Below are 17399 nucleotides of genomic sequence, written 5' to 3' on the forward strand. Positions count from 1 at the left end.
GTCCAATCAACTTGAAACTTAGTATACATGTGCCCTATGATATGATCTTTCTAATTTACATGCCAAATTAGAGTTTTGACCCCAATTTTACGGTTCACTGAACATAGAAAATGATAGTGCAAATTTCAGGTTAAAGTTTTTGGCTTCATGTTAAAGTTTTTGGTCAAGGTAGTTTTTGATGAAGTTGAAGTCCAATCAATTTGAAACTTAGTATACATGTGCCCTATGATATGATCTTTCTAATTTAAATGCCAAATTAGAGTTTTGACCCCAATTTTACGGTTCACTGAACATAGAAAATGATAGTGCAAATTTCAGGTTAAAGTTTTTGGTCAAGGTAGTTTTTGATAAAGTAGAAGTCCAATCAACTTGAAACTTAGTATACATGTTCCCTTTGATAAGATCATTCTAATTTTAATGCCAAATTAGAGAATTTATTCCAATTTCACAGTCCTTTAAACATAGAAAATGATAGTGTGAGTGGGGCATCCGTGTACTGTGGACACATTCTTGTTCTTGTTGTTTTTTATGCCCCATTTATGGGCATTATGTTTTCTGGTCTGTGCGTCCGTTCGTCCGTCTGTTCGTTCGTCCGTTCGTCCGTCTGTCCCGCTTCAGGTTAAAGTTTTTGGTCGAGGTAGTTTTTGATGAAGTTGAAGTCCAATCAACTTGAAACTTAGTACACATGTTCCTTATGATATGATCTTTCTAATTTAAATGCCAAATTAGAGTTTTGACCCCAATTTTACGGTTCACTGATAGAAAATGATAGTGCAAATTTCAGGTTAAAGTTTTTGGCTTCAGGTTAAAGTTTTTGGTCAAGGTAGTTTTTGATGAAGTTGAAGTCCAATCAACTTGAAACTTAGTATACATGTGCCCTATGATATGATCTTTCTAATTTAAATGCCAAATTAGAGTTTTGACCCCAATTTTACGGTTCACTGAACATAGAAAATGATAGTGCAAATTTCAGGTTAAAGTTTTTGGCTTCAGGTTAAAGTTTTTGGTCAAGGTAGTTTTTGATGAAGTTGAAGTCCAATCAACTTGAAACTTAGTATACATGTGCCCTATGATATGATCTTTCTAATTTAAATGCCAAATTAGAGTTTTGACCCCAATTTTACGGTTCACTGAACATAGAAAATGATAGTGCAAATTTCAGGTTAAAGTTTTTGGTCAAGGTAGTTTTTGATAAAGTAGAAGTCCAATCAACTTGAAACTTAGTATACATGTTCCCTTTGATAAGATCATTCTAATTTTAATGCCAAATTAGAGAATTTATTCCAATTTCACAGTCCTTTAAACATAGAAAATGATAGTGTGAGTGGGGCATCCGTGTACTGTGGACACATTCTTGTTCTTGTTGTTTTTTATGCCCCATTTATGGGCATTATGTTTTCTGGTCTGTGCGTCCGTTCGTCCGTCTGTTCGTTCGTCCGTTCGTCCGTCTGTCCCGCTTCAGGTTAAAGTTTTTGGTCGAGGTAGTTTTTGATGAAGTTGAAGTCCAATCAACTTGAAACTTAGTACACATGTTCCTTATGATATGATCTTTCTAATTTAAATGCCAAATTAGAGTTTTGACCCCAATTTTACGGTTCACTGATAGAAAATGATAGTGCAAATTTCAGGTTAAAGTTTTTGGCTTCAGGTTAAAGTTTTTGGTCAAGGTAGTTTTTGATGAAGTTGAAGTCCAATCAACTTGAAACTTAGTATACATGTGCCCTATGATATGATCTTTCTAATTTAAATGCCAAATTAGAGTTTTGACCCCAATTTTACGGTTCACTGAACATAGAAAATGATAGTGCAAATTTCAGGTTAAAGTTTTTGGCTTCAGGTTAAAGTTTTTGGTCAAGGTAGTTTTTGATGAAGTTGAAGTCCAATCAACTTGAAACTTAGTATACATGTGCCCTATGATATGATCTTTCTAATTTAAATGCCAAATTAGAGTTTTGACCCCAATTTTACGGTTCACTGAACATAGAAAATGATAGTGCAAATTTCAGGTTAAAGTTTTTGGCTTCAGGTTAAAGTTTTTGGTCAAGGTAGTTTTTGATGAAGTTGAAGTCCAATCAACTTGAAACTTAGTATACATGTGCCCTATGATATGATCTTTCTAATTTAAATGCCAAATTAGAGTTTTGACCCCAATTTTACGGTTCACTGAACATAGAAAATGATAGTGCAAATTTCAGGTTAAAGTTTTTGGTCAAGGTAGTTTTTGATAAAGTAGAAGTCCAATCAACTTGAAACTTAGTATACATGTTCCCTTTGATAAGATCATTCTAATTTTAATGCCAAATTAGAGAATTTATTCCAATTTCACAGTCCTTTAAACATAGAAAATGATAGTGTGAGTGGGGCATCCGTGTACTGTGGACACATTCTTGTTTTTGTCAACATTACTTTGAAATTCAGCTTCCTTCTGCTTCTTTAAGATGAGATTATAGAGTACTCTGCTTCTTGTACCAAGAATTGCTTTGACCCCATGAACTTTCACCTTTTCTGTGCCAACTTCAAATGAAATATCACAAAGTTCTGGTATTGATGATATGGTCTTCAAGTGTTCTGTCAGAGCTTGAGTATTTCTGTAAATCATTTTTATGCCCCACCTACGATAGTAGAGGGGCATTATGTTTTCTGGTCTGTGCGTCCGTTCGTCCGTCTGTTCGTTCGTCCGTTCGTCCGTCTGTCCCGCTTCAGGTTAAAGTTTTTGGTCAAGGTAGTTTTTGATGAAGTTGAAGTCCAATCAACTTGAAACATAGTATACATGTGCCCTATGATATGATCTTTCTAATATATGCCAAATTATAGTTTTGACCCCAATTTTACGGTTCACTGAACATAGAAAATGATAGTGCAAATTTCAGGTTAAAGTTTTTGGTCAAGGTAGTTTTTGATGAAGTTGAAGTCCAATCAACTTGAAACTTAGTATACATGTGCCCTATGATATGATCTTTCTAATTTAAATGCCAAATTATAGTTTTGACCCCAATTTTACGGTTCACTGAACATAGAAAATGATAGTGCAAATTTCAGGTTAAAGTTTTTGGTCAAGATAGTTTTTGATGAAGTAGAAGTCCAATCAAGTTGAAACTTAGTATACATGTTCCCTTTGATAAGATCATTCTAATTTTAATGCCAAATTAGAGAATTTATTCCAATTTCATGGTCCACTAAACATAGAAAATGATAGTGCGAGTGGGGCATCCGTGTACTGTGGACACATTCTTGTTTCTTTGATTTTTATGCCCCATTTAGGGGCATTATGTTTTCTGGTCTGTGCGTCCGTTCGTCTGTTCGTTCGTCCGTCCGTTCGTACGTCCGTTCGTTCGTCCGTCTGTCCCGCTTCAGGTTAAAGTTTTTGGTCGAGGTAGTTTTTGATGAAGTTGAAGTCCAATCAACTTGAAACTTAGTACACATGTTCCTTATGATATGATCTTTCTAATTTAAATGCCAAATTAGAGTTTTGACCCCAATTTTACGGTTCACTGATAGAAAATGATAGTGCAAATTTCAGGTTAAAGTTTTTGGCTTCAGGTTAAAGTTTTTGGTCAAGGTAGTTTTTGATGAAGTTGAAGTCCAATCAACTTGAAACTTAGTATACATGTGCCCTATGATATGATCTTTCTAATTTAAATGCCAAATTATAGTTTTGACCCCAATTTTACGGTTCACTGAACATAGAAAATGATAGTGCAAATTTCAGGTTAAAGTTTTTGGTCAAGGTAGTTTTTGATAAAGTAGAAGTCCAATCAACTTGAAACTTAGTATACATGTTTCCTTTGATAAGATCATTCTAATTTTAATGCCAAATTAGAGAATTTATTCCAATTTCACAGTCCTTTAAACATAGAAAATGATAGTGTGAGTGGGGCATCCGTGTACTGTGGACACATTCTTGTTACTAGATGATCTGGATCCCTGATTACTGGTATCTGTTTAGCATTATGTGAATTCTATGATTCTGTGTCTGATGGTGTGGATTCATATCCGGAAGAATAGTCCTCAAGATCCATCTGTTCAAAGTCCACCAAAGCTAAAGTGGAATCATATCTGTCCATTGTGAATGATTGCTGTTTAATTAAGTCTCCCAAACAAAGTTTGGAGACTTATTGTTTTTGCTCAGTTCTTATTATTTTTATTATTCTTCTTTTTCTTTTTCTTTTTCTTTTTCTTTTTCCGCCACTTTAAAAAATGAACTTGTCCGCAGCGTTTCTCCAAAACCACTTGTCAGATTTACTTAGGATTTCATAAAATGTTAGACTAACATGTCTAGGTGAGCCATCAATCGTTCGTTTGTACATTGGGGTCTATTTAGGGGTATTTTGGGAGGCTAAAAGAAGGGAGGGGTTTACTATAGAACCCTATGAGATTTTATTTTAGAAAATTTTCAAATGAATATAACTTTAAAACTTTAAGTGATAAACACACACAGTCTTCAGAAATGATCAAGTGACAATAAAACAAATCACGTGAAATAAAGGGGGAATCTCTAGGGGGTCATCCCCACCCCCTTAAATTTGAGAATATGCTATTATCTTGTAAAGGGTCTAAATCCCCACCCCTAAACCATGTATATTCTTGAATGGGACGATAAAACAAATTTAATGAATTAAAGGAGAAGTCCCTGGGGTCGCCCCCACCCCGTTCAATTTGAGAATGTGCTATTATCTTGTAAACGGTCCAGATCCCCACCCCTAAACCATATATATTCTTGTAGGGGACAATAAAACAAATCGAATGAAATTAAAGGGAAGTCCCTGGGGGTCACCCTCACCCCATTCAATTTGAGAATTTGCTATTATCTTGTAAACGGTCCAGATCCCCACCCCTAAACCATATATATTCTTGTAGGGGACAATAAAACTAATAAAAAGAAATCAAAAGGAAGTCCCTAGGGGGTCACCCCACCCCGTCGTGTTTGAAAACTTGTAAACGGTCCATATCCCCACCCCTAAACCATGTATATTCTTGTATGGAACAATAAAACACAACAACTGAAATATAGGGAGAGTTCATGGGGGTTACCCCTACCCCGCTCAATTTGAGAATGTTCTATTATCTTGTAAACGGTCCAGATCCCCACCCCTAATCCATATATATTCTTGTAGGGGACAATAAAATAAATGAAATGAAATAAAAGGGAAGTCCCTAGGGGGTCACCCCACCCCCTCTTGTTTGAAAACTTGTAAACGGTCAAGATCCCCACCTCTAAACCATATATATTCTTGTATGGGACAATTAAACAAGTCAAATTAATATGGGAGCTTTGTTTGGGAGACTTCGTAACAGCATCCTGTTACAATTACTTCTTGTTTAATTTTGAAATTATTTTATTTGTAGTTTTTGATATTGTTGTCGAGTATGAACATTTTGTTTTATACATTTATTTATGAAATGATTTGCTCCTGTTCTGACATAGAGATGACTTTGTCAAAGATGAATAAGAGAGATTTGTGTCATTCTGTCTAGCATTTTGAGTCATGGGTGTGACTCATTATTTGCTTGTTAATTAAGCTTGGGTCATAATTTGATTATTTGATTGGAAAATTTGTAAATTTTATCATTTATTAATTAGTGATACTAATTAATTTCAGAGCTGATTGGATAGCTTAAATTTGATAAATAAGTGTTTATATTTGAAAATAATGAAGTTTACAAAACAAATTAGAAAGTTTAAAAATTACTGTCAGATTGAAAAGTAGAAAGGAATGAAAAAATGCATAAAGTGGTTATAAAAAAGAAACAGAACAAAAAATATTAACAAGTTAGTCTATATGATTATGAATTGAAAGAGTAAATATTCAACTCTTGTACATTTATATTATTTGAAAGATTTGTCTATGCTATTCCATACATTTATGTGAAAAGTTTCTCTAAGTATATTTCTTTCATGTAACTGGCCAGGAAATACATCTTGTAATTAATCTCCATCAAATGACCTTGAGGACATTGTGCATAGAATACTTAAAACCGACATATTTTTTATACGCCCGTCAAAATTTTGACGGGACGTATTATGGTATACAAATGTCCGGTGTCTGTCCGTCCGTCTGTCCGGCGTAAACATGTCGCACTGTAACTTGAGAACGACTTATCCAAATTTCATGAAACTTAATATAGTTGTTTCTTATGATGGTCAAATGATCTGTATACTTTTTGGTGAAAATAAGATTTAAACTTTTTGAGTTGCGGCACTTTATAACTAAAACAGGGGTGTGTTTTTTTCACATGTCGCACTGTATCTCAAAAACGATTCTTGATTATGACTTAAAACTTTAAACACTTCTTAGTTATATTAATCTCAATATCTGTATACTTTTTGGAGTTGATTCAAAATATCATTTTTGAGTTATTGAGTATTTTGTAAAAAAGGGGGAGGGTTTTTTTACATGTCGCACCATATCTCAAAAACTATTTATGATTATTGCTTTAAACTTTACACATGTCTTTGTTATATTAATCTAAAGATCTGTATACTTTTTGGTGATGATTCAAAATTTCATTTTTGAGTTATTGAGTATTTTGTAAAAAAGGGGGAGGTTTTTTTTACATGTTGTGCCGTATCTCAAAAACAATTTATGATTATTGCTTAAAACTTTACACACTTCTTTGTTCTATTAATCTAAAGATCTGTATACTTTTTGGTGATTATTCAAAATTTTATTTTTGAGTTATTGAGTATTTTGTAAAACAGGGGAGGGTTTTTTACATGTCGCGCCGTATCTCAAAAATAATTTATGATTATTGCTTAAAACTTTACCCACTTCTTTGTTATATTAATCTAAAGATCTGTATACTTTTTGGTTTTGATTCAAAATTTTATTTTGGTAATTTTGGTAATATTTAGTTTTTTGTAAAAAAAAAAACAGGGTGGGGGGTTTCACATGTCCTGCCGTGTCTCTAAAACAATATATGGTTATTGCTTAAAACTTTCTCAGAAACTATTTATGATTATTGCATAAGACTTCCACATAAGACGTCGGGCGTATCATTCGCTCATGGCGCAGCTGTTTATTCATGAATGATTTACAAATTTTCAGACTATTATTGCTTATATGGCCAATACATTTTATTTTATTTTTATAAAACATTTATAACAACAATTGGGTTATAGATTCCAAATACCAAATACTTTGAAAATACTTTAACATTTTGCACAAAGTTTCCTTAAGGCTATGTTATTTACTGAGTATCAACATTATTTTTAGAGACTTTTATACCTGATAATATGATTTTAATCTTCAGGGTCGTGTGTTACATCCAGAACAGCACAGAGTTGTAAGTGTACGAGAATGTGCCAGATCTCAGGGATTCCCAGACACATACAGATTTTTTGGAACTATACTAGACAGGCATAGACAGGTATTTAAAGTATTATTTAATAACAAAAAACTGCAGTATTTTAAAAAATAACTGATGGCAATGTATTATTAATCAACTATTTTTCCATTAGTTGACACTAGACAATGTCAATTTGTAAACATCAGAATGATATTATCATTTCTGAAATGATCCCAAACTTGTAAGGAGCCCTGCAGACTAGTCTTTAGAGCACCATAGTAATCACATTATCTGTCTGTCAGCACTAATATATTTGATATCACATGTTAATGCAACATAGCTATATAATATAAGAAGATGTTGAACGATTGCCACTAAGACAACTTGGCACTCGAGTATGAATGATGTGGATGTATGCATCTAAAGGACACTATACAGTAGTGTTGTTCCGATGATCGGAATAAGTCAGAAATCAGTTGGTTGGGCCTGGCGATGTCGATAATCGATTGTCGTTATAGTTTCCGGACTTTTAGCATATCAACTTCCGGTCCGTTTCCGATTTGCATTTTACATGCGCAGTCAAACAAATTGCCGGTAACGAAAAATATCAGTCGATGACAATATTAATGTCAAACATCCTATAATTAAAGACATAACCAATTTCTTTCTTTATAAACGTGGTAAAAGCATTGACTATATATACAGATGGGTGGTATGTTTTATCTACAATAAATAACTTTGTATGAAATAATTTCTTTCAATTCCCGTACTTGTTACTGGAAAGCGTACATTAAATCATTCTGATTTTATACAAAATAATTTTTTTGCTACATTAGAACGTGTTGCGAATTGCCTTTTATTAATGTTTTATCCATTTGTTGCGTCAAAAACGTCATATTCCTTTCCAAATTGCTAGTCAAACATCGTTTATTTTTGTAAATTTTCCCGGTTGTCCGCCATTGAAATATATATGAATCAAGGATCAGATACGGATCAACTATGTAATAATTCCGAATTCTTGCAATTTTAAGTAGAGACGCACGAATGACACAATTGACAGAAGAATAATGATCACAAAAGTGAAAAAAAGCATTCTACACGAATTAACAGACATTTGTTAACACCCTTAGTTTAATGTATATATTTCAATGCAAGTGCATTGTTTTATTTTTTGATTAATTTTAAATTGCTTAAAGTTAAATACTTTATATATCTTTTTTTAATGAGAAGCATTCAAATGTTTATACAGCTATGTTATTGAAATTATAATGTGGGTAACACCATTGAAATTTAGAAATTTTAGTGTCATTGTTGGTAATAAATGTTGTAATTATAAGACAAAATATGTTCAATCTGAATCTGGATTCCAATTAATTCACTGTTTAATTGCTAAATAAAACATGAAAAGGAAACAAAAGATCAAATATGAATCTTTAAAACTCTGCAATGATATGGAATATACACATTAGACATATACAATGTGCCTAAATGCATGATTTCATTTAAATAAGGGCAAGGTATAATGATGCGATTATAACCTATAGTCGGTTGGTTGCTGTCAATCGATAGTAATAGATAATCGGTTGGTAATTTCAACCGATTATCCAACACTACTATACAGCATTAAAAAAAACCCATACCATATAGTGAGCTGACATGAAAAAATGTTGAGCAATTCAAATGTGAAAAAAACAGCAGTCTGAATTATGTATTTGAACATTCTAAATTCTATTCATTTAGGTGTTTCTGTTAAAGAGTGAAACCTAGTTGACTGCTTTACTCATTGTTGAAGGCCATACGGTGACCTATAGTTGTTAATGTCTGTGTCATTTTGGTCTTTTGTGGATAGTTGTCTCATTGGCAATCATACCACATCTTCTTTTTAAGTCTCCCAAACAAAATTTGGAGACTTATTGTTTTTGCTCAGTTCTTATTATTTTTAACTCACCTGGCCTAAAAGGCCATGTGAGCTTTTCTCATCACTTGGCGTCCGTCGTCGTCGTCGTTAACAATTTTTCAAACATCTTCTCCTCTGAAACTACTGAATGGATTTGAATGAAACTTAAAATGCTTGTTCCTTAGATTATCCTGCACAAAGTGTGTGCTTTGATTTTTGATCCGTTACTTAAAATAGAACATAGGGGTCAAATGCAGTTTTTGGCTTATATCTCAAAAACGGAAGCATTTAGAGCAAATCTGACATGGGGTAAAAATGTTCATTAGGTCAAGATCTATCAGCCCAGAAATTTTCAGATGAATCAAACAAACCATTGTTGGGTTGCTGCCACTTAATTGGTAATTTTAAGGAAATTTTGCAGTTTTTGGTCATTATCTTGAATATTATTATAGATGAAGATAAACTGTAAACAGCAAAAATGATCAGCAAAGTAAGATCTACAAATAGGTTAATATGACCAAAATTGTCAATTGACCCCTTAAGGGGTAAATGTCCTTTAATGACAATTTTTCACAATTTGTTCATCATATTTGCTAACTTTAAAAAATCTTCTCCTCTGAAACTACTGAATGGATTTGGATGAAACTTAGCATGATAGTTCCTTAGATTATCCTGCACAAAGTGTGTGCTTCGATTTTTGATCCGTCAAAAAACATGGCCGCCCTTACTTTAAATAGAACATAGGGGTCAAATGCAGTTTTTGGCTTATATCTCAAAAACGAAAGCATTTAGAGCAAATCTGACATGGGGTAAAAATGTTCATTAGGTCAAGATCTATCAGCCCTGAAATTTTCAGACGAATCAAACAAACCATTGTTGGGTTACTGCCACTTAATTGGTAATTTTAAGGAAATTTTGCAGTTTTTGGTCATTATCTTGAATATCATTATAGATAAAGATAAACTGTAAACAGCAAAAATGATCAGCAAAGTAAGATCTACAAATAGGTTAATATGACCAAAATTGTCAATTGACCCCTTAAGGGGTAAATGTCCTTTAATGACAATTTTTCACAATTTGTTCATCATATTTGCTAACTTTAAAAAATCTTCTCCTCTGAAACTACTGAATGGATTTGGATGAAACTTAGCATGATAGTTCCTTAGATTATCCTGCACAAAGTGTGTGCTTCGATTTTTGATCCGTCAAAAAACATGGCCGCCCTTACTTTAAATAGAACATAGGGGTCAAATGCAGTTTTTGGCTTATATCTCAAAAACGAAAGCATTTAGAGCAAATCTGACATGGGGTAAAAATGTTCATTAGGTCAAGATCTATCAGCCCTGAAATTTTCAGACGAATCAAACAAACCGTTGTTGGGTTGCTGCCACTTAATTGGTAATTTATTTTTTTAATACTTTATGCATTAGGTCAACTATATTTGGTGTATGAAAATATTTTATGATCTATATGTCGGTTACGCAGGTTTTATTTGAACTTGACCTCATTTTCACAGTCCATTGCTAAGTTTTAAGTGTTTGTGTTTTGGTCTCATGTTCTTTTTTTATAAACAGTAAGTCATATATATTTGTAATATTAAAGAATTGTTAGCTGTACATGTTTGCCTGGCATGGTTCAATATGTTCAATAAGGCATTGTTTACCAGGTGAGCGATTCAGGCTCTTGAGAGCCTCTTGTTATTATTCTTCTTTTTCTTTTTAGCTCACCTGGCCTAAAAGGCCAAGTGAGCTTTTCTCATCACTTTGGCGTCCGGCGTCTGTCATCCGTCGTCGTTAACTGTTACAAAAATCTTCTCCTCTGAAACTACAGGGCCAAATCAAACCAAACTTGGCCACAATCATCATTGGGGTATCTAGTTTAAAAAATGTGTCCGGTGACCCGGCCAACCAACCAAGATGGCCGCCATGGCTAAGAATAGAACATAGGGTAAAATGCAGTTTTTGGCTTATAACTCAAAAACCAAAGCATTTAGAGCAAATCTGACGGGGGTAGAATTGTTTATCAGGTCAAGATCTATCTGCCCTGAAATTTTCAGATGAATCAGACAACCCGTTGTTGGGTTGCTGCCCCTAAATTGACAATTTTAAGGAAATTTTACTGTTTTTGGTTATTATCTTGAATAATATTATAGATAGAGATAAACTGTAAACAGCAATAATGTTCAGCAAGTAAAATTTACAAAAAGGTCAACATGACCGAAATGGTCAGTTGACCCCTTTAGGAGTTATTGCCCTTTATAGTCAATTTTTAACCATTTTTCGTAAATCTTAGTTATCTTTTACAAAAATCTTCTTCTCTGAAACTACTGGGCCAAATTAATCCAAACTTGGCCAAAATCATCATTGGGGTATCTAGTTTAAAAAATATGTGGCATGACCCTGCCAACCAACCAAAATGGCCGCCATGGCTAAAAATAGAACATAGGGGTAAAATGTAGATTTTGGCTTATATCTCTGAAACCAAAGTATTTAGAGCAAATCTGACAAGGGATAATTTGTTTATCAGGTCAAGATCTATCTGCCCTGAAATTTTCAGACAAAACAGACACCTTGTTGTTGGGTTGCTGCCCCAGAATTAGTAATTTTAAGGAAATTTTGCAGTTTTTGGTTATTATCTTGAATATAATAATAGATAGAGAAAAACTGTAAACAGCAATAATATTCAACAATGTAAGATCTACAAATAAGTCAACATGACCAAAATTGTCAAGTTACCCCTTAAGGAGTTATTGCCCTTTATAGTCATTTTTTAACAATTTTCATAAATTTTTGTAAAATTTTGTAAATTTGTAGAATATATTTTCCACTGTAATTACTGGGCCAAGTTCATTATAGATAGAGATAACTGTAGCAAGAAGAATGTCCAGTAAAGTAAGATCTACAAACACATCATGATCACCAAAACACAATTTTGTCATGAATTTATCTGTGTCCATTGTTTAATATGCACATAGACCACGGCGAGCGACACAGGCTCTTGAGAGCCTCTAGTTCTTTTTCTTCTTTTTCTTTTTCCGCCACTTTAAAAATGAACTTGTCTGCAGCGTTTCTCCAAAACCGCTGGTCAGATTAAATTAAGGTTTCACAGAATGTTATACTAATATGTCTAGGTGAGCCATCAATCTTTCGTTTGTGCATTGGGGTCTATTAGGGGTATTTTGGGGGGCAGAAAGAAGGTAGGGGTTTACTATAGAACCCTATGGGATTTTATTTTCTAAAATTTTCAAATGAATATAACTTGAAAACTGTAAGTGATAGACACATGCAGTCTTCAGAAATGATCAAAGGACAATAAAACAAATGACATGAAATATAGGATAAGTCCGGGGGGGGGGGGGGGTCATCTCCACCCCTTCAATTGGAGAAAATGCTATTATCTTGTAAACGGTCCAGATCCCCACCCCTAAACCATATATATTCTTGTATAGGACAATAAAACAAATCTAATGAACTATTGAGGGAGTCCCTTGGGGTCACCCCACCCCCTTCTGTTTGCAAACTCGTAAACGGTCGAGATCCCCACCCCTAAACCATATATATTTTTGTATGGGACAATAAAAAAAATCTAATGAAATAAAAAGTGAAAATGTTCTTTTAAAATATTATTGGGAATTTTATTTTATTCGTTGGCAAACATGCTTTGTACAAACATGTTTAGTTTGGTTGACAAACGTACTTAGTTTGTTTTGAGTCTAACCATGAAGAATCCTAGGCGTCACTTGTGCATATAAATATATATCACTTTACTAGACTGAACCAATTTGTACTGGACCTTGATCAATGTCAGGCAACCATGGGAAATATGAATTCTGGGAGCTTTGTTTGGGAGACTTCGTAACAGCATCCTGTTACAATTATTTCTTGTTTATATTTATATTGATATCCTTGACACTTATATATTGAGTTTTCTTTATTATACTTAATTATAAAATTTACCCTAACATGGATAATTTTCAAATATATGTGATAGAAAAAACATCAAAAGGGTTAGCATTTGTGCTATTATTTGAAGACAATGTATGTATAATTAAAATTAAAACTAGTTTATATAGGAATGATTGGCATTGGTGCCATTTCTTCCAGACAATGTATGTATTTTTCAAATCAAGATGTCTTTTTGTATAAATAGGTTGGAAATGCTGTACCACCTCCAATGGGAAGGGCTATTGGTTTAGAACTAAAGAAAAGTCTGGAATGGAAAGCACTGAAAGAGCCAAAACAAGAAGAGGAAGAAATTGTGAAAGAAGAAGAAGAGATGGAAGTTGAATCTAAAATTGAAGCATCTCCTGTCAAAGCTGGTTCATCTAAATGTTAATATTGGTTGAATGTAGTGCATTCTTGGATAGATATTGATGTGAATTGTTGTTAATATTGGCTGGATGTGGTGCATTCTGGGAGAAATATTGATATGAATCATATGAAATGTTGTTAATATTGGTTGGATGTGGTGCATTCTGGGATAGATATTCATATGAAATGTTAATATTTGTTAGCTATAATGCATTCTGGGATAGATGTTGATATGAATCATATGCATTTTTGTTAATATTTGTTAGCTGTGGAATTCTTGGATAGATGTTGATATGAATCATATGAATTGAAGTTAATATTGTTTTGATGTGGTGCATTTTGGAATATATATTGATATGAATCATATAAATTGTGTACGGAATTATGCAACGCTCTTACTACCTGAATATTGAAAGCAAATCCAAAGATTGATTTTCAATATTGGATTATGAACGATGGAGGTGATGATGCTGAAAGTATGTTTCAAAATAGAATTAAAGGGACTACATAATATATTGTAGTTAAATGTCACCTTAACACTATAGATATAATTAAGTTATTTGAAATTTTTAAAACATCATTGTTCATGTTTTTTCTTTGTAATAGAATATTCAAAGATTATGTAAAATATTTCTATTTGTAATGTATACAATATTTTTAGCTCACCTGGCCCAAAGGGCCAAGTGAGCTTTTCTCATCACTTTGCGTCCGTCGTCCGTCGTCCGTCGTTCGTCGTCCGGCGTTAGCTTTTACAAAAATCTTCTCCTCTGAAACTACTGGGCCAAATCAAACCAAACTTAACCACAATCATCATTGGGGTATCTAGTTTAAAAAATGTGTGGCGTGACCCGGTCAACCAACCAAGATGGCCGCCACGGCTAAAAATAGAACATAGGGGTAAAATGAAGTTTTTGGCTTATAACTCAAAAACCAAAGCATTTAGAGCAAATCTGACATGGGGTAAAAATGTTTATCAGGTCAAGATCTATCTGCCCTGAAATTTTCAGATGAATTGGTCAATCGGTTGTTGGGTTGCTGCCCCTGAATCGGTAATTTTGAGGAAATTTTGCTGTTTTTGGTTATTATCTTGAATATTATTATAGATAGAGATAAACTGTAAACAGCAATAATGTTCAGCAAAGTAAGATCTACAAATAAGTCAACATGACCAAAATGGTCAGTTGACCCGTTTAGGAGTTATTGCCCTTTATAGTAAATTTTTAACCATTTTTCGTTAATTAAAGTAATCTTTTACAAAAATCTTCTCCTCTGAAACTACTGGGCCAAATTAATCCAAACTTGGCCACAATCATCTTTGGGGTATATAGTTTAAAAAATGTGTGGCGTGACCTGGTCAACCAACCAAGATGGCTGCCACGGCTAAAAATAGAACAAAGGGGTAAAATGCAGTTTTTGGCTTATAACTCAAAAACCAAAGCATTTTGAGGAAATCTGACAGGGATAAAAATGTTTATCAGGTCAAGATCTATCTGCCCTGAAATTTTCAGATGAATCGGTCAATTGATTGTTGGGTTGCTGACCCTGAATTGGTAATTTTGAGGAAATTTTGCTGTTTTTGGTTATTATCTTGAATATTATTATAGATAGAGATAAACTGTAAACAGCAATAATGTTCAGCAAAGTAAGATCTACAAATAAGTCACCATGACCAAAATGGTCAGTTGACCCGTTTAGGAGGTATTGCCCTTTATAGTCAATTTTTAACCATTTTTCGTAAATTAAAGTAATCTTTTACAAAAATCTTCTCCTCTGAAACTACTGGGCCAAATTAATCCAAACTTGGCCACAATCATCTTTGGGGTATCTAGTTTAAAAAATGTGTGGCGTGACCTGGTCAACCAACCAAGATGGCCTCCACTGCTAAAAATAGAACATAGGGGTAAAATGCAGTTTTTGGCTTATAACTCAAAAACCAAAGCATTTTGAGGAAATCTGACATGGGATAAAAATGTTTATCAGGTCAATATCTATCTGCCCTGAAATTTTCAGATGAATCGGTCAATTGGTTGTTGGGTTGCTGCCCCTGAATTGGTAATTTTGAGGAAATTTTGCTGTTTTTGGTTATTATCTTGAATATTATTATAGATAGAGATAAATTGTAAACAGCAATAATGTTCAGCAAAGTAAGATCTACAAATAAGTCAACATGATCAAAATGGTCAGTTGACCCCTTTAGGAGTTATTGCCCTTTATAGTCAATCTTTAACCATTTTTCATAAATCTAAGTAATCTTTTACAAAATCTCCACTGAAACTACTAGGCCACAATCATCTTTGGGGTATCTAGTTTGAAAAATGTGTCCGATGACCTGGCCATTCAACCAAGATGGCCGCCACGTCTAAAAATAGAACATAGGGGTAAAATGCAGTTTTTGGCTTATAACTATGAAACCAAAGCATCTAGAGCAAATCTGACAAGAAGTTAAATTGTTAATCAAGTCAATATCTATCTGCCCTGAATTTTTCAGATGAATTGGACAACTGGTTGTTGGGTTGCTGCCCTCCAATTGGTAATTTTTAAAGAAATTTTGCCGTTTTTGGTTATCTTGAATACTATTATAGATAGCGATAAACTGTAAACAGCAATAATGTTCAGCAAAGTAAGATCTACAAATAAGTCAACATGACCTAAATGGTCAATTGACCCCTTAAGGAGTTATTGCCCTTTATAGTCAAGTTTTAACAATTTTCATTAATTTGGTAAATTTATGTAAATTTTTACCAAATATAGTTCTCTGTTACTAATTGGCAAAGTTCATTATAGATATAATTGTAAGAAGCAAAATCGTTCAGTAAAGTAAGAACTTCAAACACATCACCATCACCAAAATACAATTTTGTCATGAATCCATTTGTGTCTTTTGTTAAATATGCACATAGACCAAGGTGAGCGATACAGGCTCTTTAGAGCCTCTAGTTGTTATTATATATTGTACATTAAAATTGATTATTTTTAAAGATATATGTAAATGAAATATGTATAGTTTCATTTGATTAGGTGCCAAAATCATTAGTGCTATAAAATTGTCATCTCTTTTCTATAAAGATTCATTGAGGAATTATTTTCATAAATTTATTGAAACAATGTAATTCTTAAATTATTATGACCTCTAAAATGATATCATGATCATGAAATAATAGCATAAGTTTAATGACAAGATCACTTCAGTTATATTTTTGTTTGGTTTTGGTCATCAAGTTTTGTACATCCTTCATTTAGTAAATGTATAAATTTGCTTGTACTTTAAAACTTGTGAATAGTGCTAATATAAATATCAAATTAATTATACGATTAATGAGTATTATCAATTAGTCTTTTTACTTTATTTTCTATGCGACTGTATTACAAAAATTACAAATCTTATGAATGTGTTAAAACCTTCTTAGGCTGAATGAAATCACTATAAATTCAGAGCAAAAGATTCATGTCACTTGATACCAAAAGCATTAATCTATCAGTCCAAAGGATCAAGATGTTGTCTAATACATTCAAGATGTATAAAAACAGTTGTTTTAAAGAGGCTGTCCAAGTAAATATCAGGCAAATCCTATGATATGGGTGGTACAGCATAATTTTTTTCCCACTGAATTTTTGGCTCCAATGCAATGTTCATATCCTACAAAGGATATATATGTCAAAGATATGTTTGAATCAACAGTGGATGGCTCAAAAAATGATTTTAAAGTTCACTAACAATGCAACAAAATTTGTACAAAATGAAGAGTTATCTCCCCTTTTCAATGAATATTTAGTGCTTTCTATGTATTTTTTTTCTTTTTATTTGTTGCAGTAAATAAAAAAACAAAATTTAACTTTGAGAAAGAATGAATTTGTGATATGAAATTAATAAAAAAAAATTGAAAACAAAAAATGTCATGTGCCAT

The 17399-nt window shown here is 33.1% G+C and overlaps 1 protein-coding gene across 1 annotated transcript in view; it reads left to right on the forward strand.

Moving 5' to 3' along the window:
- Positions 1-14036, forward strand: part of LOC143063885 (DNA (cytosine-5)-methyltransferase 1-like) — a 52186-nt gene extending 38150 nt beyond the window's left edge. Inside the window, exons 37-38 of the mRNA XM_076236313.1 lie at positions 7252-7368; positions 13334-14036. Coding sequence (XP_076092428.1) covers positions 7252-7368; positions 13334-13519 — 303 coding nt within the window. The 3' untranslated portion in view covers positions 13520-14036. The remainder of the gene's footprint in view (positions 1-7251; positions 7369-13333) is intronic.
- The last annotated feature ends 3363 nt before the right edge of the window (positions 14037-17399 follow it).

The sequence above is a fragment of the Mytilus galloprovincialis genome, chromosome 2, assembly GCF_965363235.1.
Source record: "Mytilus galloprovincialis chromosome 2, xbMytGall1.hap1.1, whole genome shotgun sequence".
Classification (NCBI taxonomy): domain Eukaryota; kingdom Metazoa; phylum Mollusca; class Bivalvia; order Mytilida; family Mytilidae; genus Mytilus; species Mytilus galloprovincialis.